General features: G+C 42.5%; 1 protein-coding gene and 1 long non-coding RNA gene across 19 annotated transcripts in view; one reads left to right on the top strand and one right to left on the bottom strand.

The window, feature by feature from the left end:
* The window catches only part of MRTFB (myocardin related transcription factor B), a 315,742-nt gene that overhangs the window by 11,188 nt on the left and 280,982 nt on the right, over positions 1 to 23,572 (bottom strand). For 9 of the 18 annotated variants that reach the window (XM_059881259.1, XM_024984789.2, XM_024984788.2 and 6 more), the window contains 7 exons: positions 13,678 to 13,812; positions 11,519 to 11,766; positions 6,454 to 6,586; positions 4,716 to 5,711; positions 3,185 to 3,322; positions 770 to 928; positions 350 to 511 (listed from right to left, as the gene is read on the bottom strand). In XM_059881259.1, coding sequence (XP_059737242.1) covers positions 350 to 511; positions 770 to 928; positions 3,185 to 3,322; positions 4,716 to 5,711; positions 6,454 to 6,586; positions 11,519 to 11,766; positions 13,678 to 13,812 — 1,971 coding nt within the window. The remainder of the gene's footprint in view (positions 1 to 349; positions 512 to 769; positions 929 to 3,184; positions 3,323 to 4,715; positions 5,712 to 6,453; positions 6,587 to 11,518; positions 11,767 to 13,677; positions 13,813 to 23,572) is intronic. The other 9 variants (XM_059881261.1, XM_059881260.1, XM_015460328.3 and 6 more) reach the window with 2 other exon arrangements.
* Positions 1 to 23,572, top strand: part of LOC104975849 (uncharacterized) — a 93,507-nt gene that overhangs the window by 39,711 nt on the left and 30,224 nt on the right. Inside the window, exon 2 of the long non-coding RNA XR_009492837.1 lies at positions 16,717 to 16,779. This is a non-coding gene — a long non-coding RNA (uncharacterized lncRNA). The remainder of the gene's footprint in view (positions 1 to 16,716; positions 16,780 to 23,572) is intronic.

The raw sequence follows: 23,572 nt of genomic DNA, 5'->3' as shown, positions 1-23,572 counted from the left end.
CTCTAGAAGGCCATCCAGCTGGGAGGGGGTCAGTTTGATGCTGGCCTGACAGATGGTGGCTTTAGGAAAGGGATCTGTATAACACACATGCCCTGGTCACACATATACACATCTGTCCTTCACACGACCCGCCTCTGGCTCTGAGGGGAAGTTAAAGACAAACACAGAAACTGAGTAAGAGGGAACTGCAGGTTATGTGGCCGCTGAAAACCCTTGGGAGTCTTCGATGTGAATGATATTTTGATTTCAAATAGCATTTAAAAGGCAAGCAAGGCTCCCAGTCATGAAACTTGTGTCTCTTGGGAGGCAAGTCCATCTAGACCAGGGCTTCGAGCTCAGGAGGACCTACCACGATGGAGCCTGGCCTCCTCACCTCTGGGAGGGAAGACTGGGCGCTGCGCGTCTGCTTGATGGCTTCCTCATAGCGGGGAGGGTCTTTCGTCTTGGGGACTGGATTCCCAAACAGAGAGTGCTGGACCACAAACTGCTGGGGCGGAGGGGGCGAGCCGGGCTGCGGCAGACAGAGGAGGAACCAGTTAGCTGGGCTTGGGCAGTAGTCTGTCCCCGACTGGGGGTGCCGGCGGACGGGGCCACCTTCACTGTGCTGACCGCTAAGCTGCCCCGGAGTAAGTGCACCCCAGGACTTTGGTCTCCCCCCTCACCCTGCCACCCCGTTAATGCCGACGCTCACCCGTACAGGCCCGAAGGCCTGGACTCTGGATGAACCTGTGCCCTGTGCGCACTGTCGCTGCCCAGGGGGCTGGGTTACCTTGTTGGGAGGGCTGGGGCCGTTCTGCAGGGAGGGCAGCGGTGTGCTTCGGGGCTGAAGGACGCTGTTGTTCGCCTTGTTGATAAAGGGCTGCTGCACCGCTGGAGCAGGTGGTCTCTGATAGGGCAGAACTGTACTGGATGCCGAGCTGGTGAAAACCTGTCATGAATAAATATTTGTTCGTCAGTCTGTCCTTTTGCTTTACCTTATAAAGAAAACCGTGTTTGAGAACAAGGCTTAGCAAATCTTTTCTGTGTAAGCCACAAAATGTACAGTTTAGGGTTTGGGGGGCTGTGTGGCCCCCATCATAACTGCTTTGCCCTGGCCTGCGGCCCAAATGCAGCCTGGATGAGACATCAAATGGGGAGGGGCTCAGCACAGCTTGTTCACAGACAGAGGTGGGCTGGATGCGGCCCACCGGCCCCGGTTCCTCAGCATCTGTGGTCCGTCTTGGACGGCAGCGTGTTGTGGGTAGGATTTTCCTCATCTCCTCTCGTGGCTCTTTAGCTCATAACCACCAGGCCCACCTCTCTCTTCCAATCATGCTCCCAGGTGCCAAAGCCACACTTGTCACATTTACACACATCCATTTGGAACATCTTGAATTTAATATGTTCCAAATTAAACCTTCCCCCTTTTCCCACTGCCCCCAGCCTCTGAGGGAAAGTAATTTTTGGTTTTGCCTTTGACACTTAATGGAGGTAAATGGAGCCATCAGTCTGCTCTGCTTTCCGCCCTCAGCGCTCACACATCTCAGACACGCCTCCTGGGCTGGGCCCTGTGGTCTGCTGTCCTGATGCAGGTCCTCACTGTCCATCACTAGAAAACTGCCTCTGTGGTCCAGCTGCGCCTCCCTGCCTGTCAACCCACCTCGACGATGAGTCTCCACACACACATGCACACGTGCCCGCCATCGTGTCCCTCCTACACTCACTGGCTCTCCTGCCCTTGGGCAAAATCTAATCTTTGGCTGGTGGCCCGCCCTTCTTGCTACCAGGCCCCCTTTCCTTCCTAACTGAGAGGCCACAGTCAGTTTTCCACAATTCTTGAACATTTCTCCAAATCACTGCAAAGCCCCATTTAAAGTCTGCCCCCTTCTGAGCAGCTCTCTTCTGCTCAGTTAGGCAGAGGTGAGAATTTCTTCCTGTGGAATTACGAAGTTTGTTGTTTAACTCCTCATCAAGAGCCAAAGGTTTTAGGGCCTTTTGCAAATGTATGGCTAAAATGTTATTTTGTAGCTGTATTTCACAGAACAACTGGTTTGCTCATAAGTATACTTTATACTATTGGTGTTCTGAGAGAGAAAAACTTACCCTCTATATTTGTATTTCTTGGGGCTTCCCTAGTGGCGCAGACTGTAAAGAACCCACTTGTGTGAGTGTGTATCCTTCTAAATAGTACAGCTTTTCTGGGTGATGAGGTCTATAGCTATACTTTCTTATCTGTCTGTATACTCTTTTTCTATCTCTTCCTTAAAAGAAAACTTCAGTCCTACCATCTGAACATTTGCTAAGCTTCTCACTGCATTAGACTATTATTTGAGTAACTCCTTGCTCACTGCACTCCTCAGAGGATATTCCAAGAGAGCAGGTGTGTTAACATGACAGTCGCTGTCCCAAGAGGTCACTTCTGTCTGTTCCTCCGGTTGACTTAGCCCAGAGAGTCCACAGCACTCTGGGCACATCACAGGTACACCTAATTATCTAGGCTCTTTTATGCTAAAGATTAAAACTCAGAGACTAATCATTCTCCAGGTTTAAAATAGTAAGACCTATTTTCGAGGACTTAATATTTTTCTGGCAAGGAGATGTGCACATAGCTCCCCCTACTGGATAAGAGGGAGTCTGGGTGACACTTGGGACTGTTCAGCAGAACTCCTGGAGAATTCCTGTAGAGGACAGAGGCCTAGGTCAGCGGCATCACTTTAAAGATGGGGAACCAATACTCAAGAGTCCTGCATAAGGCACAGCACAGAGGAAGTAGTGAGCTAGAATGGCAGCCAGACATAGGCTGCCTGGCTCTTACTGTCTGAGAAGGCAGACTCTTAAAAATATGTAAAGATCTTGCTCAAGATAAACATTTCAAAAACAGTCTTTTTCATCTTCAAATATCTTTTCCCAGGACACTTTTCCCCTACAAAATGATTATTTTGAAAAGAAACTTGAAAACCGTAGAAAATTCTTTATATGAAGATTGAAAAACTAGTTTGGAAACTTGGAAGAGGAGCTTAACTGCTAAGATGAGCGATCTTTCAGATAGCAGCCTAATGCCGTCTGACCTGAGGCTCACCCGGTGGGAGATGCAGCATAGAAAAGAACAGGAGCTCCCCATGGAAGAGGCGCCTATAAAGATGCTCACTAAATGCTGAGCGGATGGTAATATGTAATAGAGTCTGTCACTGCCAGCGTCACCCACCTTTCTGGCCTGCTGAGGCTGACCGAGCGTGCGTGCTGGGAAGGCGTCTTGCTTCTGAGGCGCCGCCTGGGCCAGGCCTGAGGACAGGGTGGCTGCTGCTATCTGAGGCTGCGTCTGGAGTCCTGTTTGTGGTGGAGTCTAGGAGGAAAGAAAAACCAACTCAAATGTCCAAATCAAGGTTAGAATGAAGAGTTTAGATGTGGAATAACTGGTCACATGGGGCTCACATCTGAAAAAAAAAAAGGTAAAATGTTTATACACACTTCAATTCATTGGTACATAAATTTGAACCCTAACTTGAAACCAGAGAGTTAAACACCAGACCAGTTACTTTCATGCTCTTACTGTTTCATAAGCGGCTGAGATTTTCATCTGAAAGTTTGTGGAAAGTCAAAAGAACTGACAGTAGTTCCATACATAACAGGTCAGGTGTAGTAACTTTAGCAGCAGCAAGGAAATCTGTGAGGCCAGACTGTCCAAATTCCTACTTCTGAGCTGCAGCGTCTGTGCTCCCCAGGGGGACAGCCAGCCATGTGCTGGGTACTCAGAGGCCTAGAATAAAACGCAATTCCTTTTCCTCAAACATCACCTCTCATGGAAGATTTGGACAGGAAAACGAATGCTTAGAAAAGCTATATTATACAGCGGACTTTCAGTTTCACAGACACTCTAAAGATTAAACAGGGGAGCCAGAATTTCAGCACACACCCAGGGCCCTTGGGTCGTGCCTTCTCACCCTGGCGTGGGGGACAAGACTGCTCCTCTCTGGGCGGTCAGGGTAGGGGAGCAGGACTCCAGATGGTTTCTGTGGATTGCGGCCCACCTTTTGTTGAAAAAACCTTCCAAAGTCAAGTTGCACACAATGGCTTCAGGTAATGGTTGGCCTCAAAGGAAACTTCATGCTCACCAGTGTTTTATCCTCTGTCAATACCAGGCTCACTCCTGAGTCTGTGCTCACATTCTCCTTAGTTTCAGCATCTTCACCTTAGTGGTGCCTTTCAGGAACTACACTTAGGAGGCAGAGAGTGGACGTGAGAGCAGGAGCCCTGCAGTCAGAAGGCCTCGACCGCCGGCTCTGACTTTGGACAAACTATTCAACCTTTCAGGGCCTCGCTTTCCTTTCTAGAAGGGGGCTTTCTCACTTGGGTCTTCTAGGGAAAGGGAAGATTAAATGAAGCATGCCAGCTAAAGTGTTATACTTGGTGCTGTGCCTCGAACCCAAGAAGTACCCAGTGACAGTCACTGCCATCATTATGAGAATGGCACTGGTATTCAAACATGTCTCCACATGCGACACTGTGTTCATTAAGGGTGAAAGGCAGCAGGAAGGAAAGGCACCCGTTTGATTTTACTCTGAAAACCGTGCTAGCTGTCCACATCTGCGAACAACCCCCGACACATGCATGCGGTTCCTGCCACCTGGCAGCCTGACTGGGATGCATGTATGAAGCAGCTCGGGTCTGTGCTCACCACGAGCCGTTTCTGGGTCAGGCAGGCTGTAAGGCAAGGAGTTAGAAGACATGCTTCACACCTGGAGCTGGAGGCTGCCTGCAGGGAGCTGCACTGAGGTCACACTGGAGCCCTGGATGGACACAGGGAGCAGCAGCTGTGCAGTTTGCGTGGTCAGTAAAGCCTGCGGCTGAGCGACCCCGGCGGGCGGCTGGCCCTGGGAACTCACGTAAAACTGTGGGACGAGGCTCGGTGGCTCGGCCGGGGCCACAGGCACCTCTTGCTTGATCACTATGGCCTTTTTGGCAACAAGAGACTGGCCGGCCACTGGGCCGGGGCCATCGGGGAGCGGGGCCTCGTCCTTGGTGGTGGAAGCAGTGGGGCCCCGCGTCTGGTCGGCCTTGGAGACCGAAGGGGCAGGGGTGCTGGCCGGGGGCGGGGGCTCCAGGGGCCGCTGCTGCTGCTGCCCTCGCTTCTCCACCTCCAGCTGCATCTTCAGAACTTCCACAAGCTTCTGCTCCTGCTCCAGTTTCCGCTTCAGCTCCTCGATCTGCTTCTCCTTCTCCTGGAGCTTGCGGTCCTTCTCGGCTGCGTCCAGCTCCAGGGTGGACAGCGTGCTGCTGGTGGGGCTGAGGCTGTCCTCAGTGCTGGTTGCCCGCAGGGGCGACGAGCACAGGAACTGCGATGGGGACATCATGGTCATGATCTCGGTGAACGTATCAGCCATGCTCGTGTCCTCAGCACTGAGGCTGGACTGTTCGGAAGGTGCAGGTGAGATGGGCAGTGGGGAGCTACCGCTGTCCACGTGGGCCACGCTGCTGCTGCTGGCGGGGGGCAGCTCTGCCTTGAAAGTGGAGCCTGAGCTGGTCACAGAGTTCTGTCGTGTTGTCACTGGCAGGGCCACGGTGACTTCGGGGTTGCTGGGGACGATGGCGGGTGTGGGCACGGCTGTGACGCCACCGGCAGCAGGGCCGCTGCTGTTCACTTCCTGGTAGGGTTTTAGGCGTTCAATGAGGTCCAGTTTGGTGCCTGACACAGGGAGACCCCTTAACTTCAGCTCTGTCTTCAGCTCCGATACCTGGAAGTACAAATCAATCAGATCGCTTTTTTCGGTGTTACGACCTTCTGGCAAATCTATAGCACACCTGTGTGCTGGAAAAGGTGCCTACATCTGTCAGACAGCTCTGTATGACTGCGTGTAAGTGTGACAGTTTGTTTTTTTTTAAACACACAAAAACACAGAATTATAGACATAAAGGACCTGAAAGGCCAGTGACAAAGCAAGGGTTATTAGAGGCTAATTCCTTTGCTACCTCAAAAGATTTACTACCAGAAATGATAACAGTTACATTTACTGTGTAACTGCCATGGGCCAGACAGTGCCAGAAGTACTTTACTCTTTCAGTTAACCTTCACATGAGGTGTAGATATTATTATTCCTGTTTTACAGATGGGGAGAGAGGGTATGTCACTGGTCCAAGCTATCATAGATAACAGAAGGCTGCATAGGGGTGGAACCCAGTAAAGAGGGTCCTGGAGATGGTGTTCTTAACTGTTACATCTTCCTCTTCTCCCAAACTTCCCAACAAGCAGGGATGAAGGTGCTTGCTCATGGCATCTGCTCAATAAATGGAAATTTATTACTGGTCATTTTAAAGGAAACTTAATGGATGTAAAAAGAAAGTACTTCTGTAATGGTTATCCTCGTGCTGGTAGAGTTGAAGGCCTATTAGAAACTGCCTACATCTGCTGGACAGATCTGGCATAGTTTACAGTTTTGTGGTTCTTACGGGTGAATAAACCCCACTTGCAATGATCACCTTTAGATCATCCAAGCTCGATGGCAGAGGTCCTGGCTTTCTCACAGGAGCAGGTGTATTCTGTCTTGGTGTGTTAGATGTGGTAGTGTTCAAAGCTGGATTCCCACTGTTGTTGTTCTTGTCATTGAGTGGCCTTCAAAAGAAAAAGAAAATCAGATTTTCTAATAAAATGATTTCTGGGGTTGACATTGCTCCTGTTAACAATCTGTGAACTTACAAAGAGAAAACTACCCGGTCATGGGTTGGCTGACTCAATATGGAAGAGATGTCAGTCAAATTAGACCCCATTCAAAATCCCTGCAGGTTTTGTCTGTCTGCTTGGTAAAAATTTAGAAGATGATTCAGAGCTTTATATAGAAATGCAAAGGACCAAAACCGGCCACGGCATCTTTAAAGAAGAAAAGCAAAGCTGGAAGCATCATACTACCAGACAGCAAAATTTATTACAGAGCCAGTTACGAAGATGCTGCTGATGCAAGGACAGGACAACAAATGGGAGAGATCAGAAAATCCAGACACAGATGCTGCACACAAGGACAAAGGTGACACGGCAGTGTGGTGGGAAAGGGTGGTCCCTCCATCAGTGGTAACGGGCCAAACTGGATAGTCAGTCACATGAGAAGAACAGGGCTCTTGATCAGCCCCTAGCCTCACGCCATCCCCAAACCTCAATGTGAACTGGAAAACAAACTTTGAGAAGAAAACTTAGCCTAGTACCTTCATAGCTTTTGATAAGCAAAGATTTCTTAGGACAGAAAAAGCACTCAGGGTTAAAAACCAAGCCCCAGGAGAAGATGTTTGTCATAACATACTTCTGACAAATGCCTCATCTAGAATACACACAGAAGTCTTGCAAATTATTGACAGTAAGAAAAAGAAAAACCTAATGGGAAAATTGTGAACAAACACAGCACAAATGGTCAATAAATATATGAACGAATGCTTAACCTCATCAGGTATGAGGAAAATGAAAACCACAGCAAAACAGCACTGCACACCCAGCAGAGCTGCTGCTGTAACATGCAAGACTGACACCACCGAGTACTTGGAACAACCACAGCCCGCATACACATCTGGGAGAAGCAGAGTTAGTACGACTGTTTTCGAGAACAGTTTCATAGTATCTACTAAAGAAACACCATACCCATCTGATCCAACAACTCCATTTCTAGATCAACACCTGACAAAGCCACACGTATGTGAACCAAGAGATGCAGCTTAGGAGATTTACTATGGCATAATTCATCAGAGCCCCAGCTGGAAGCAACCAGCTGTCCCATCAAGAGGATGCTGGGTGGATGAACCATGAAGTAGCAAGAATAAGAATTAACTGCTGCTGTTTGCACGAATAAAGATATGACTCACAAACACATTGAGCAAAACTAATCCATGGATTCCAATCAGGGAAGTCACTAAGGGGGGGATGTGAGCCAATGACAATGGAGCTGACAGTGTTCCTCTTCTTGATGTAGCAGTGCGCTTTGGCATTGGTTTTCACTTATAATTTATGGACTTCTCTAACTTATACTACATTTTTAAAAGCTTATTTAAAAAGTGTTGGTGAATCTGTTATACTTTCGTAATAATTCCCCTAAACTTTTCATGTTGAAGCCAGGTCCTTCCAATGCCTTCTGGCTGTGATACGCTTGGCAACAATGGCATTTTCTTTTCTGGTTGGTTGATACTCATTAGAGAAAGGTGCATGTGGTCACTGACGCTCTACAACCAATTCCATTGCAGCCTCAGGCTTAACTGTCAGTATAAGCTTTGGTACTGAAGCTTGGTACCGAAAAGATGTTGAATTCCATGTCCTGAAACAGGGATCTGAGGTGACAGGGTCTCTGGGGTGAGGTCCATGGCTGGATGAACTTTCTCAAATAAGTTTTTAAGAAGCCTGTGTTTGAAGCCAGTGCTGGCCTTGTCAACAGCTAACTCTTGACTTGCATCTGAGGCTTTTTAAACCTGCCTGAATTATGATGAAATTAAGTACTTGAAGTATTTGATATGAAGTATTTTGAAGTTTGGATGAAATGACAAATATTTAAAAATATATCACTATTCTTTCTAAGAGTCAACTTTTAAAAACCGTATTTTCAAATTATGAAATCATTTTAATCACTGTTTCTCAGCCTTATGTTCATTACTCTCCCCCAGAAAAGCTCTCTAGATAATTTTTCTAATCACTCTCTCTGAAATTTTAATACCATAGATGTACTACATTCTCATTCATGTACATAGGTCTGTGCTTTATTACATAAAAACTGTAAAATGCTTCCAACTTTTGCTCCTTTGTGAATGATATCTTCTCCTTGAGAATGCATAATTTAAATTTTTAAAAATTAATGTATCTTTGGCTGTGCTGGGTCTTCACTGATGCACATGTGCTTCCTCCAGCTGAAGTGGGGGCTCCTCACTGGGGTACTTTCTTGTTGCAGAGCACAGGCTCTAAAGCAAGCGGGCTCAGCAGTAGTGGCGCGCAGGCTAGCTGCCCCACGGCATGTGAGATCTCAGTTCCCACACAGGGATCGAACCTGCGTCCCCTGCCTGGCAGGTGGATTCTTAATCACTGGACCACTGGGGAAGTCCCCATGGTTTAAATTAATTATTTTATTCATGCTGAGATTCTATAATACTCATTAATATGATTAACAGTATAGTGTTTAATTCAGTTTTTAAAACAACAAAAATAAATTGGTTTATTTTTTTCCCAAATCAACAGAGGGGAAAAAGAGAGAGGAGGAGGGTGGATACCTGATGAATGTAATCACTGCGTAGTTGAGGATCCTGAGGTCCAGACACCTGCTGGGACCCTTCCCTTCTGTCAGTAAGTGGCCATGTGGGAACTAAAGCCCCATGTCTCCAGGCTCCTGCTCCTCCCAAGATACCAAAGGGCTTTGTTATCAGTAAAGTTCCACCGCTGTGGGCCCTACACAACTCCCACATTTGGTTTCTTATACTGAATTTTGGTAAAAGGAAACAATGTGTTTGAAAACATCTCCATTCTTAGGATCTGGAGATTAAACAAAACTGGTGTTCCATTTCCATCCAGTGAAATAAACACAGAAATGACAGCTCCTTCCTCCTCTGAGTTCTTGGGTCTTTTTGGATGACGCTTTCTTGGGGCAGGTGGCCTGGTGACTTCAGTGGCAGGAGTGTTTGAGGAGGAGGGAACTAAAGCCTTCATAGAAAGACAAAGAACTTTCGCATTTGGGTGCCCCCCCAACCCCAGCCAGATGTTTTCTTCCCATCTGCAAAGCTGGCCCCACACAATTTCTTACATTACAGAAAGGATTATTTCATGGCTAGACACCCCCTTTTACTGGCTCCTCAGTTACCAGTTCCCTCATCAGGGCTTGGGGGCAGTCCTGTCGGCCCCTCTGAGAGTCGCTGTGAGGAGGGTGCTGCTGAGCACGCGGCCGGGGCACCGAGAGCACCCCTGCTGTCCTCCTCCCTCATGGGGTCCCGCGGTGGCAGGCCGGGGGCCGCCTCCCCGGGCCTGGATGAAGCTGTAAAGCAGCAGTGCTTTGTCTTTGATGCTCGTCCAGTTCTCTGGCCTTCCCTGGGTCCCTTCCAATGTCAACAGCTCTCTTGGGCCTGCCTCCTCTTAAAATAAAAACATGCTACAAACACTCTTTTCTTCCTTCATCTCTGTTGCCCTGATGTTTCAGATTTAAGCACTTCACAGGAAGGTCTGAATGACTAATAGGTCTAATCTTCCTCAAGATATTTGGGTCTTCAAAGAAAAAAGTGAATTGATAATTCTTAGCATATGAGGAGACTATTTCTTACAGAGAAGCTTTTTAGTAAGCCTTAATCCTTTTCTACTCCTAGAAATTACGGGCTCTCCATGGAGGAAGGCTTAGCCTATGTGTAGAAAACATAGGCTTCTACAGATCACATGATCATAAATTGAGTGGTTGGATCAGAGTATAATTTTTTCCTTGTCATGAGATTTTGGATCTTTTTCTAGAGTTTATTTTCTCCAGTTGACTGTAAATAATTCCTTTTTCCTGAAAAGTGAATGAAATGAAGGACAGAGACTCTGTATTTTTATCTGTTTTCCAGAACAGTGTTCTGAGGATGTGTAACCAGTGATTTCCTCTAGTACATAATCAAAATTAGCTGTGGGTGTCCTGCTGTGAGAATTCAGTTTCAGAAACTATCAGGACTCACTCCCTCTGTCCTTCCTGCTTGGGCTCAAACTTTGGGCACATGTTCCTTCTTCATAGTTGTTGGTCACTGAGACCTTTTATCGTCTTTTGGGACTCCTGCCACCTGCTCCTTCCTTCCCATTCTCAGTGTCCCTTCTTATTCTTGTATCTGCTTTATTGCCAAGCTTCTAACTGGCTTTCCTACTTGCAGACTCCCCTCCAACACTGGCATCAGACTGTTCCTTCTTGCATTTTGATTTTACCTTGTCACCATGGTCTTCTGAAACATCCACCATATCAAGATTAAAGTCTTCCCCCCTAAAAAAGTCTTCCCAACTTCACGTTTCTCTAGACATTGGCTCTGCTCAAATCTGCCTTCTGCTTTAAAAATTAGTCATATATGTTACTCAGGCCATTTTTCTCATCATGCAATATAAACAGGCATTGTTTGCTCTAACGTCCTCTGTATTTGTACTCAGACCATTCCTCTTGGTTTGGAAGGGTCCTTCCCAAGTTTCAGGCCCTTTCCCTCCTGCCTTTTCCATAAAACTTTTCTTGACCGCTCCAGCATTTATGCTCAACTGTCTTTTTTAATTTAAAGTGCTTATACCAGGTTTACACTTCTTTTGCTTTTCTCATAGCATCTAATATTCAAGTAAATAAACAGGCAAATCTTTCCTGGATGAGTAACTGTGAAAAGTTGTTTCTAACTTGAAAAGTTCAGAACCTGTTATAGAGGACAAAAAGTGAACTGGAATGCAGACTTTTCTCACTATGTGGACTTCTGACACTATGAGCTTCGATGACAACAGAATGAAAACAATCGCTGAGAACAAATAAATCATAGCATCCCATCTTCAGACACTAAGGGCTGCTCACAAAAACCACAGTGAACCCAGTTTACGAAGCCGTACTTGAGTGGCGCGGGCAGGATGGTCTGGTAGTTGTAGTGCTGCTGCTGCTGGCTGAGGATCTGCAGCTGCAGGAAGAGCTGCTGCTGCTGGAGCAGCCGGGCGTAGTTGGAGTCCATGTGCGGCTCACTCCTCTCCCCCTTCTGATCTGGCGGGATGTACTGGTGGTACTTCAGCTTCTTCACCCGGGGCTTGGGGTCTTTGCACTTTTTGCTGCGGTGTTTGTCGTTTGGATTCTTGGGATGGCTTTGCTATTTTCGAGAAAAAGAACATTTTAAGAGAAAGCAGTCTATTCTACTGTGTGTATATCTGATTTGAAAAGAAAAAGTAACGCACCTTGAAAATCGGGATTGCCTCTCTGGAAAGCAATATACTAAACACATTTCAGGAGCTGTGAGAACATTCGTGTACTCCTAAGAACTTCTGCTGCGTTGTTCCCTTAAGACTAAGGGCAAGATGCTCAGTTCTGCATCATCTATGCAAGTTCAACAAACATTTACTTTGGGTCCTGTGTAGACACTGCCTACTGCTTACATATTATTATCTCCTTGTGAAAAAACAGGCTTCACACTAAACATACAATAGGGAAATGATTAAGTATATTTCACTTAATCACAAATATAACTTAAATCTTTTATATTCTGTAAATATTTTGTGATCATTAAAATCTATGGTGAATATATAAAAGCAGCAAAGTGCTTCTGAGAATAAAGCAGAATATAAAGCTACCAATTTCCATGGCAAATACACACAAAAAATGCTGAGTGATATGAACATGAATTTAAAACTTCTTTTCCAAAACATTACATTTTTATTTTGAAAAATGGGGTGTGAGACCCTGTCTTATGGTTAAGAATCAGATGTCTCTTCTGGGTTTTCATCTCCTTCATTTATAAATTATCAGATCAGTTTCTACTTTTTAATATTCATATTGTAAGATAAATTCATCTTTTTAAAGAATGGTCCACAAGAACACAAAACAAGGTATAGGAAACTGTTTCTGAGATGCTTTAGGTACAAAGACACAATGGGGGTTGTGGGACAAGGATGCAAGAGCTGATTTTATTGGCTCAGTTGCACAGACACTCTGGAATTTGTGGCTCCGATACCAAGAGATGGAATAGGGTGAAATACACTGATCTGTGCCCTGAAGGCACGGACACCTGGCCACACAGAGGAACCAGCCTGGAGTAGCAAGAGCCTTCTCTCCAGGAAGACCAAGGACAAACAGGTCCTGGGGACAGAGGGGAGTGAGGAACACACCCAGGCTAACTGCCTCCAAGGAGGAGCACTGCAGCTAAGTGAGAGGGAAGGACGAAGGCCAGACAGGGATTCAGAGACAGGGTCCTGACCTTGTTATAGCCTCCTTTCTTTGGGCCTTGGTATCCTCACCTGAAAGGTGCTGAAAGGCCAAGCTAGCTCTCCGAGGTCCTTTTTTAGTTCTAAAAGTTTGGGATCTATGTTCTGCTCGTTTTGGCAAAAGCCACATCTGAAATGATTAAACTATTCCTCAGGTTATAACTCCCCCTCCTTTATCTAGCAGTTCTAAATCCACATTAAAAAACTATTTTGACCAAGTAAAATGCAGGGAACAGTGCCATAAATCTGCAGCTTCTCTGAAGAACAAACCAAGCTGTATCAGGCCAAATCTACTAAACAAACAAACAAAAAAAAGGTATTTTCTTCTTGAAAACCTTTAACCTATCACATAATATATCTCCAATACTGCTGAATTTGACCTTGTGTATAGACGTTTGAAATCACATTACCATTACAGACATCTGTGTGTGAGACTCATGAATCCGAAGTGCTAAAGTCTCTCTCTTTGTTTCTTCCCCATGAGTTTCATCTTACTGGCCTGGGTGGAAGCTGAATTGGGAACTGTTGATAAAATGATTTCTAAACTCTTTCTGCGCTGCTGCAGTCGTTTTATACAGACTGAATTTTATTCTGTTCTTCTGTGACCATCAAACGAGAGGTCATTTGTTAAAGGTGGAGGTTTCAGTTATGAAAGCTGGGGTGAGCCAGTCCTTCTGAGGTTTTGTTTTCAAGGCTTGACTAAAAGGCAGGCTCTGGACACAGCCTCTGTCCTCCGTGCTCAGGGCTAGAGACCACAGTTGAAGGTGACGTCGCTGAGGGTTGCACGCATGTAGGGTACCTACCTTCACCAGTGCTGGCCCAGGCTTCGCTGAGGATGTAGTGCTTGGGGGGAGGACGGGTGCTGTGGACCGTGGCGGGGGCTGATCTGCAGTAGGAGTTTTCAAGAATTCAGGAACTGCTGGGGACACTGGAGTAAACTGGTGGAAAAGGCAGAAAGGAGACAAGTCTGTGAAATCATTAACAGTGAAAACAGAAAAGCTAGAAAAGAAACAGAAAAATATAGTATTATGTCTGAGACCTAGATGGTGGAATAACTTGCTTTACATCCATTGAGCCAACGATTTAGTCTTTGCCCTGACAACAACGAAAAGCTAAAGCTAAATAAGGCTGGATTCACAAAACTCTAGTGTTTTCTCAGAACTATGGTCAGAACCACCATTTTTTGGCAGAAAGAAAGTCCCAAACTCATAAAAATTATCAAAACAGGACATGGTACTCAAAAGGCTTTTTTGCCCTATAGGTCACACTAATCTGGGCTACTTCAGACGTGATGCTTAGTCGTCGTTACTGGCCCATGACTCCCCTTGATCTCACCCTAGGTGCACTGTCAGGCAGCCTCTGGTAAGAAAGCTTCCGCTTCTGGTAGGTCAGATCCATGCACGTGTCCTTAAAGGTGCTAGACAGCTTCTGTTCCCGTTTCCAAACCTGATTAGTGCTCTTGTGAACCACCGCCTCCCAGTTCTTGCAACAGAAGAAAATCTGAAGAATATATACTAATAGGACTGACCTGTGCATTGACAGTCCCCTCACACTTAGAGCAAGAAGTGAATTTGTTGCCTAGGCCAAATTCAGCAATTACTGAATCTCACTTTGGGGTCATATATTAATAAAGGAAGCCATCAGCAGCCCCAAAAAACTATTCCCACCAGCAATCTTCTGTAAGTACAGTGTAAGTATTCATTTACTGGAAAGAGAGAGTACTGTTATAATAAATCAGTTAAATGTTGCATATTGATTACTACTTGGACCTTGCCTTAAGAGAAAATGTCTTTATCATTTCTATTTCCCTGAACAACTCTCAAATTCATAACAACAATCAAAATCAGTTCTCTTGTTGAAGTAGTCGGGTTTAAAAATAGCAAATTGTATTTTCCCTCCTTAAAATAAATGACCTGAAAACTCAGAGGGCTATTAGCAGCAAGAAATATGAAGCTTGGCACATACTGCCTCATCTGATCTGAAGTTGCTCAGTCATGTCTGACTCTTTGCAATCTCATGGACTGTGTAACCTGCTAGGCTCTTCTGTCCATGGAATTCTCTAGGCAGGAATACTGGCGTGGGTTGCCATTCCCTTCTTCAGGGGATCTTCCCAACCCAGGGATCACACCCAAGTCTCCTGCGTCTCCTGCATTGCAGGCAGATTCTTTACTGTCTGGCACATACTAGTTACTCAATAAATATTTGTTTAATGGGTGAATGGAAGTTCCTGGTGGCGTTCCTCATACTGGGTCACTCCAGGCCCGAAGAGCCTGGGAGATGTGGGTGGGTGCAGTCAGGTGTCCGTGCCCGTGTCACTTCTCTCCCTGAACTGTGTTTTCACTTTGTCATTGATTTTCATTTATAAGTAACTATTAGTTAACAGTAAATGTTGACGATACAAGACAACTTTTTAAAGGTGGCCACACTCAATTTCATTTTCAAACAGAAATGAAGGGACTCCTCCATGAGTCTTGACACCTATGTTCCAGGGTGACTTCTGTCCCCAAAGAGCCCTGAGATGGCTGGCTCCTCAGTGAACCTCTGACGTGCAGTGAATGATGATGACCTGCTGATCCCTGCTTTATAGAATGTAGCTTTATGTCACCTATTTCTCTTTCATGTCCTTTTTTTTGTTATTTTGGAAACGCGAATACATATCTTTGGGTCAGTTTTCACACAGGGGAAGAACATTCTTTGGCTATTAAATAACTGGCATATGAAGCAGAACCAGATATTTGAATTTTGAAATATATATATATATATAGATTTCCTTGCAGATAAATTCTACTAACCTAGTAAGCTGTTTTACCAGTCTAGCCCCTATTGACTGATATGATAGTAATGATTTATTAAACAACAGTCTTAGTAAATGTGGTATCAACTGTAATATTTATGAAAATGTATGGCCTCTATTTCTAGACCTCGTCTGATTGACTTCCACCTTAATGCTCCCATCTTTTAGCTTTTTTGGCATTTTAGTTTGACTCTGCTATCTATAAAACCACAGACTCCCTCCTGCATAACTCAACTGAGATAAACTGATTGTTAATTTTACCTAATGGGAAGATAAATTCTGGTTAAAAAGGGAGAAATATCTAAATGCTTCTTTACATATTGCTGGTCTTTTTTATGTGCCTTAGAAAGGAAACCTCCACCTCCGCTACGCTCCCATCTTCCTTCATATATCTAGATGTTGGAATTCCAGTGGCTAGAATTACCCCAAAAGTCTCAATATTACGATTTTTGAAATGAAAGTATTCCAAAAAGGACTAAAAGAATATCCAAGGCATAGAGGATACCACACTTATTTTGTTCCACAGTAAATTGAGCAATATGTTAAAATCTTAATGCTTCATCGACATCAAGATCTAAATTCACCTTACGGACTATTACAAATTTAATCTCAAAATGATTGAGAATCTTCTCTCCAAAAAAAAAAAAAAAAGTTGCAAACTTTGCCTTGTTTTATTGGATCTGATACACTGTTCTTTTCACAACTTCTGGTCTCGTGACAATGGTTGTAATTTTAACATGAAATATCAGGAAAACATTATTTTTTAATGATGGATATTTACACTCTACATAAAACTCAAAAGAAAGCACTTCAAATATTAAAGACTGGAGAAGGAAATGGCAACCCACTCCAGTATCCTTGCCTGGAAAATCCCATGGACGGAGAAGCCTGGTGGGCTACAGTCCATGGGGTCGCAAAGAGTTGGACTCGACTGAGTGACTTCACTTTCTTTCTCATATTAGAAATCACTATAGAAAAGTTTGCTACAAAAGAAAAAAGTAAGTTCAGAGCAAGTGTTTAAGCTGATTAGAGTTTTATGATGTTTCAGGTATCTGCACTGGCTCCTTCTGAAAAGACGATACACTTGCCAAAGACCAATCATTTTTCTCTGGTGAGTTCCTTTTTCATTAGAATTTCTTTATACAATCTGGAAAGGTAGAAACTAGATATTTAAAAACAAAAGTGTTTTGTACTGTAGACTTTAAATCTACAATAAAAGTGTTTGCAACTTAGGATGTAGCAGAGATCTTAAGAGGACAATATGCAAATAAGAGATTCAACATGCAATTATTCTTTAAATTTAAAGCCTCAGATAAAATGAGTCAAATACAAATCAAAAATATATGCTTTGTATATTTACCAGATGGATAGTTTATGTAAAATTCCAGCTTTGTTAAAACAGATCACCTTACACTGACCCCTTGTTTCTGTATTACATAGCTGTAAGTTTAAGCATGTCATTTGTAGAAAAAATAGCTGAACATTAAAATCCACTGGCATGGTAGCTTGAGGACGTTCGGGTGGTGCTTGAATACCTGGTAGTAGTGAGGACTGACATGTGTCACTCATTTTAAAAAATCTATTATTTTTAAAAATAATGGTAAAATATATGTAAGATAAAATTTACCAATTAAACCATTTTAAAGTATGTAACTGTATGTCATTAAATACATCCACACTGCTCTGCAGCCATCACTACTATTCGTTTTCAGAACTTTTTCATCATCCCTAACTGAAACTCTGTGCTCATTCAACAACAATATTCCATTCTCCCCTCTCCCCAGCAACCACCATCTACTTTCTATATGTATAAATTTAACTACATTTAGAGTGGAATCATATATCTTTCTTTTCGTGGATGGCTTATTTCACTTAGTATAGTGTCCTCAAGATTAATCCATTTTGTAGCTTGTGTCAGAATTTCCTTCTTTTTTAAAAATTTATTTATTTCTTTTAATTGGGGGCTAATTACTTTACAATATTGTAGTGGTTCTTGCCATACATTGACATGAATCAGCCATGGAGAATTTCCTTCTTTTTAAGGCTGAGTAATACTCCACTGTATGTATGCCACATTTTGCTTCTCCATTCATTTGTTGATGGACACATGGGTTACTTCTAATGCTGCTAGGAGCACGGGTGTACAAGCTGATGTTCAAATCCCTGCTTAGTTCTTTTGGCCATAGACCCATAAATGAAATTGCTGATAAGGTAATTTTGTTTTTAACTTTTTGAGTAACTGCCATACCATTTTCTATAGCAATATGCACCATTTATTTCACAATTCCACCAACAGTGAACAAGGGCTCTAATTTTTCCACATCCTTGCTGACAACCTGTTAATTTCTGTTCGTTTTGATATTTGCTATTCTAATGGTATGAGGTGATATCTCATTGTGGTTTTGAGTTGAATCTCTAGCGATTAGTGTTGTTGAATATCATTTCATTTGTTTGTTAGTCTTTATATATCCTCTTTGAAGAAATGTTTATGCAAGTCCTTTGCCCATTTAAAAATCAGTTTTTTTCCCCTGTTATTTGTGAGAGTTCTTTACATATTCTGAATATTAGCCCCTTACTGGATACATGATTTGCAGATTTTTTTTCTCTCATGCTGTGGGTTGCTTTTCACTCTGTTGATAGTGTGCTTTGATGCAGGTTTTAATTTTGATGAAGCCTAATTATCTATTTATTCTTTTGTTGCCTGGTGTCATATTTAAGAAATCAGTCAAATTCAGTGTCATGAGGCTTTCTCCTATTCCTCCCCCTCTCCTCAGAGATTTTAACAGTTCTAGCTCTTATGTTCTGGAGAAGGAAATGGCAACCCACTCCAGTGTTCTTGCCTGGAGAATCCCAAGGACGGGGGAGCCTGGTGGGCTGCTGTCTATGGGGTCACACAGAATCGGACACGACTGAAGTGACTTAGCAGCAGCAGCAGCAGCTCTTGTGTTCAGGTCTTTGATCATTTTGAGTTAATCTTCATATATGGTGTTAGGTAAGGATCCAACTTCACTCTTTTGCATGTGGACATCCAGTTTTCTTAACACTGTTTGTTGAAAAGACTGTCCTGTTTCCTTGAGACTGGGTGACCTTGACACTTGATCTTAAAATCATTTGACCATATATGTGAAGACTTATTTCTGGGTTTTCGATGCTGTTCCATTGGTCTATGTGTCTCTTTATGCCTAAACCACACTGTTTTGTGATTGGGATTTTTATAGGCATTGTACTGAATCCATGGATTGCTTTTCGGTAGTACTGACATCAGCACAATGTTAAATTTTCTAATCCATAAGCATGTCTTTACACTTGTGTGTTTGGTTGACTTTTTGCAGTGATTCCTTTCTCATTTCCTATAGATAAACATCCTATAGATATTTTCTTTGTTGTTACCATGTGAATTACACGTAACATCCTAAAGCCATGACATCTAACTTATATTGATACCAATCTCAGTTATATACAAGAACTACTTTTATAGATACATATCCTATAGATATTTTCTTTGTTGTTACCATGTGAATTACACATAACATCCTAAAGCTATGACATCTAACTTATATTGATACCAATCTCAGTTATATACAAGAACTACTTTTATAGCCACACCTCCCCACTTTGTATTATTATTGTCACAAATTACATTATATATTATGCAGTTATTAACAGATTTATAATTTTTTGTGCATCTGTTGCTTAAATTGCTTAAATCCCATAGAAAATAAAAAGTGGAGTTATATACAGAAATTATAATAACACCATTCCTTACATTTGTCCATGTATTTACTTTTTACCAAAGAACTTCATGTTTCTGAATGGCTTTGAGTTAACTGTCTAGCATCCGTTCATTTCAACTTAAGGACTCTCTAGCATTTCTTACACGGCAAGTGTAATGATAATGAACTCCTTTGATATTTGTCTGGCTTTGTTGTTTTAATTTCTCACTCAGTTATGAAGGACAGTTTGGCTGATATAGAGTTCTTGGTTGACAAATTTTGTTTCAGCACTTAAATATATCATCCAAATATGTCTTCTGGCCTGCAGTGTTCTTCTGAGAAATCCACTTATATTTTTACTGGGGAATTTCCTCTTATATGCAACAAGTGACTTTTCTTGCTGCTTTTAAGATTCTGCCTTTGACTTTTGATAGTTTGATTATATAATGTGTCTCAGCATGCAACCCACTCCAGTACTCTTGCCTGGAAAATCCCATGGACGGAGGAGCCTGGTAAGCTGCAGTCCATGAGGTTGCTAAGAGTCAGACACGACTGAGCGACTTCACTTTCACTTTTCACTCTCATGCGTTGGAGAAGGAAATGGCAACCCACTCCAGTGTTCTTGCCTGGAGAATCCCAGGGATGGGGGAGCCTGGTGAGCTGCCGTCTATGGGGTCGCACAGAGTTGGACACGACTGAAGCGACTTAGCCGCAGCAGCAGTATGAATCTCTTTGGGTTTATTCTCTTTGCAGTTCATTGAGCTTCTTGGGTTCCTAAGTCCATTTCTTGCCTCAAATTTGCAAAGTTTTGGGCCATCATTCTTAAATTAATTTCTCTGCCATAATGCCCCAATGGATCAGCTTGATGGTATCTCACATGTCCCTTAGGCTCTGTTTACTTTTTTCATTCTCTTTATCCTTAGACTCCATAATTTCAAATGATCTGTCTTCAAGCTTGCTGTCTGAGTCTGCTGTTGAACCCTCTGATGGACTTTTCAGTTCAGTTAGTGTATTTTTCAGCTCCATGAATTTTTAAAAACAATTTTTGTTGATATTTTCATTTTGTTCATATATTGTTCCCCTGATTTCTTTCAGTTCATTGCTTGTGTTTTCCTTTAGCTTTTTGAGCATGTTTAAGACAGGTATTTAAAGTCTTTGTTTAGGAAGTCTGACATGTTTCTTCAGGGATAGTTTCTAGAGATTATTTTGTTGCTTTGAATGGGCTATATTTCCCTGTTGCTTTGTATGCCTGTTTTTTTCTTTTGGTTTCATCTTTGGTTTAAAATTGGGCATGAGAAAAAACATCCACCTCTCCCAGTCTTTGCAGACAGTTGTTGAAGACCTTAACTAATTTTATGGGCCTCGCATGTCTTCATTTCCCAGAGTCTCATCATGACTTCTCTGGGCATTAAGAGTTCTATTGTATTCCCTCAGTTTGGAACATCCCCTGGAGAAGGAAATGGCAACTCACTCCTTTGCCTGGGAAATTACAAGGACAGAGGAGCCTAGTGGGCTACTGTCCACGGGGTCACAAAGAATCTGACAAGACTGAGCAACTAACACTTTCATTGCATTCTTTGATCTGTAATCTGCTGCCCTCAGGTGTCTGTGGGTCTGCGGTTACTCTACAGTTTTCACATGATAATGGCTCCTGCCACTATCTTCTATAGCTTCTGCTAGCCTGAGATCCAAATTATGCACTTCAGAAACTAGTTCCTCAACTAGCCCACAACAGGCCAGAATACTGCTAACAAGTTCTGCTCCATACCTTCCATCCTGAGGGAGGGAACTGGGTACTGGGCGACTTCCTCTGTGCCGTGTTAAGGGTGGGAAAGGATGAGTGAAAACACCATGGCATGTTCTATGTTTCTGATGTGGCTTTTTCTTAATTGGGGGTTTGGTTGATGTAGATCTCTGACTGGTTTCCAGAGCTCTATACAATCATTTTAGCCTGTGGTTTACTTACTGCGTCTGTGAGAGAATGAGGGCCTGGACCTTGCTTTGTTGATGTGTATTATCTTTCACAGTGAGATAGTGGTAAGTATGCAGATACATGTGTAATAATCTCAGTGTGAATCTATTCATTTAGTATTTCTGATTTTTTATAGTTCAATTATAACTAATGCTATTAATGATTATAAAGTAGAAACACATAGCAGAAGAGTGATTAGTCAGAGGACCAACTATTCTAATCATTAATGAATTTGTTACTTTTGGTGGTAACTTCATAACAATTTCATATACTTTAGGATCAACTTTGGAAAACCTAGAGCCAATGTCCACTTTTTAAAAATACAGTCCTCTTTATAAAGTTGTCACATATTGTTTATTATATTCTACAGAATCACATGGAATGTCTATTACAACCTTGGTGTGACCATGTTGGTGATTCACAAGTTGGTTAAAGTACCTCTTAGGGGGTCAGAATGTGAAAGTATAATAAATAATAAAATTACTGTTATTCATTTTTGGTATCTGAACTATGTGAGATTGTATAGTAGACAAAAAAATGTTATGTATGTACTTCTTAGGCAATAGAAATAATAGTTGTCACTATCAATCATAACGGGATAACACAGGATGATGTGCTGGAAAAGTATCACACTGTTGGCCTAATTAGAACTAAGTCATTAGTTCAAATCCTATACAGGCCAGACAGATGCTTTTTCATGACATCTGCCCCAGATAATACACGCGAAGTAAGTTGTTCAGTGCCTGAATGACACTTAGGCGCTCAGCAAACGTTGGCCATTATTTTTATCATCGCAATCATATTCAATAAAGATTTATTAATAAACGAGAAAGGCCTATTCTGCATAATGCACTATTTTAGGCACTTTCCTGTTGGTCACAGAACTGAGTCAAGAACTGGGATGGAAAACAATTTCACAGTTAACGTTGGAACTCAGCTCAAAACTCTATGAATAGTGGCAGACTCCTTCCTCATGATATGTAAGTTATAAAAAGCATAATTGAAGGAGTAATAATAGAAATTACAGTCAATGTCTTTGATGTTCTACTCAGGCCTTTACTGATAAATATTTGCAAAGAAAGCTAGTCTAACTTTGATTATTTACTATATGTGCACCTGGGCTTACATATTAGACCTTGCTCATTCTCTTTGTTAGTTAAACCTAAAATTTCTGTTATCTGGCAAATGGTCATCTACCTGAACATTACTTGAAACAATGGGAAAAAATATTTTACCAAATTCCCTTAAGCTTGTCTTCTTGAAGATACAGAATAAGAGATGAACAAGGTTCCTTTCAGTACTACTATGAATTTGAAAATGAACACAGATCCTGTCAGATCATACTTACAGTTAAACATCTGGGTGTTTATAATAAATGATTATTTAAATGACTTAAGAAACCACTGAGAGAAAAGTCCTCCAGTTAAAAGGAACAGTGTCACAGCTCCTGGTACACACGTGTGGCTTGCTGGTCTTAATTTTCTACAGCTTTCCATTTGTTCAAGAGTTGCCTCAGCGTAAAACAGAGCTCTGGTATGTGATGTGTATTAATATTTTGGCAAATTCCTTTCCAGATGTACTTTGATCAGAATTAAAAGACAAAAGTCCAAGGAAAAGCAGTTTTAGTCTCTTTACAGACCACACAGAAATACATATTTCAAAGAATTTACATTTTGAAGGAAGGATGTAGTGGTATATTGTTCACATTGTGAGGTCATTAGCTTTTTAGCACTGGGATTGTAAAAGTGCCTGAAAAATGTTTTTTGTCTAGATGTTATGTGTTAAAAAAATTTTTTGGAGGAAATGTTTCTTTTATTTGAATACTTTTCCTGTAGGACTTAAACTTCTGGTATCTATCTGTGTGTTCTGAAAAAGAATTAAGGAGACTATATGTCATGAGACATTTTGCAATAAAGCAAGGCATATAGAAATCTTGAGCCTAATTTTCTCTCAACTAATTATCCATAAGTATAACTTTTAAAGAACCTTAAGGAAATTCCCTGAATAAGTCTTGGACTTTATATGAAGCCAAGTAAGAAAAGAATTGAACAGGAAAATTAGAAAAATGTGTTTAAGCCACAGAATTAAATGTGTAGCATAAAATGATGATCAATCACCATATGAGAAAAACCTGGTTCATTGGTAAACAAGTGAAATCTATGTTAGAGCCACTCAAAAGTATAGTCTGTGGACCTCAGTTACCTGCCAGTGACAAGGAC

Source organism: Bos taurus, chromosome 25 (genome assembly GCF_002263795.3).
Source record: "Bos taurus isolate L1 Dominette 01449 registration number 42190680 breed Hereford chromosome 25, ARS-UCD2.0, whole genome shotgun sequence".
In the NCBI taxonomy this organism is placed as follows: Eukaryota; Metazoa; Chordata; class Mammalia; order Artiodactyla; family Bovidae; genus Bos; species Bos taurus.
The sequence above is the reverse complement of the archived record's forward strand: the minus strand, read 5'-3'. Positions and strand labels throughout refer to the sequence as shown.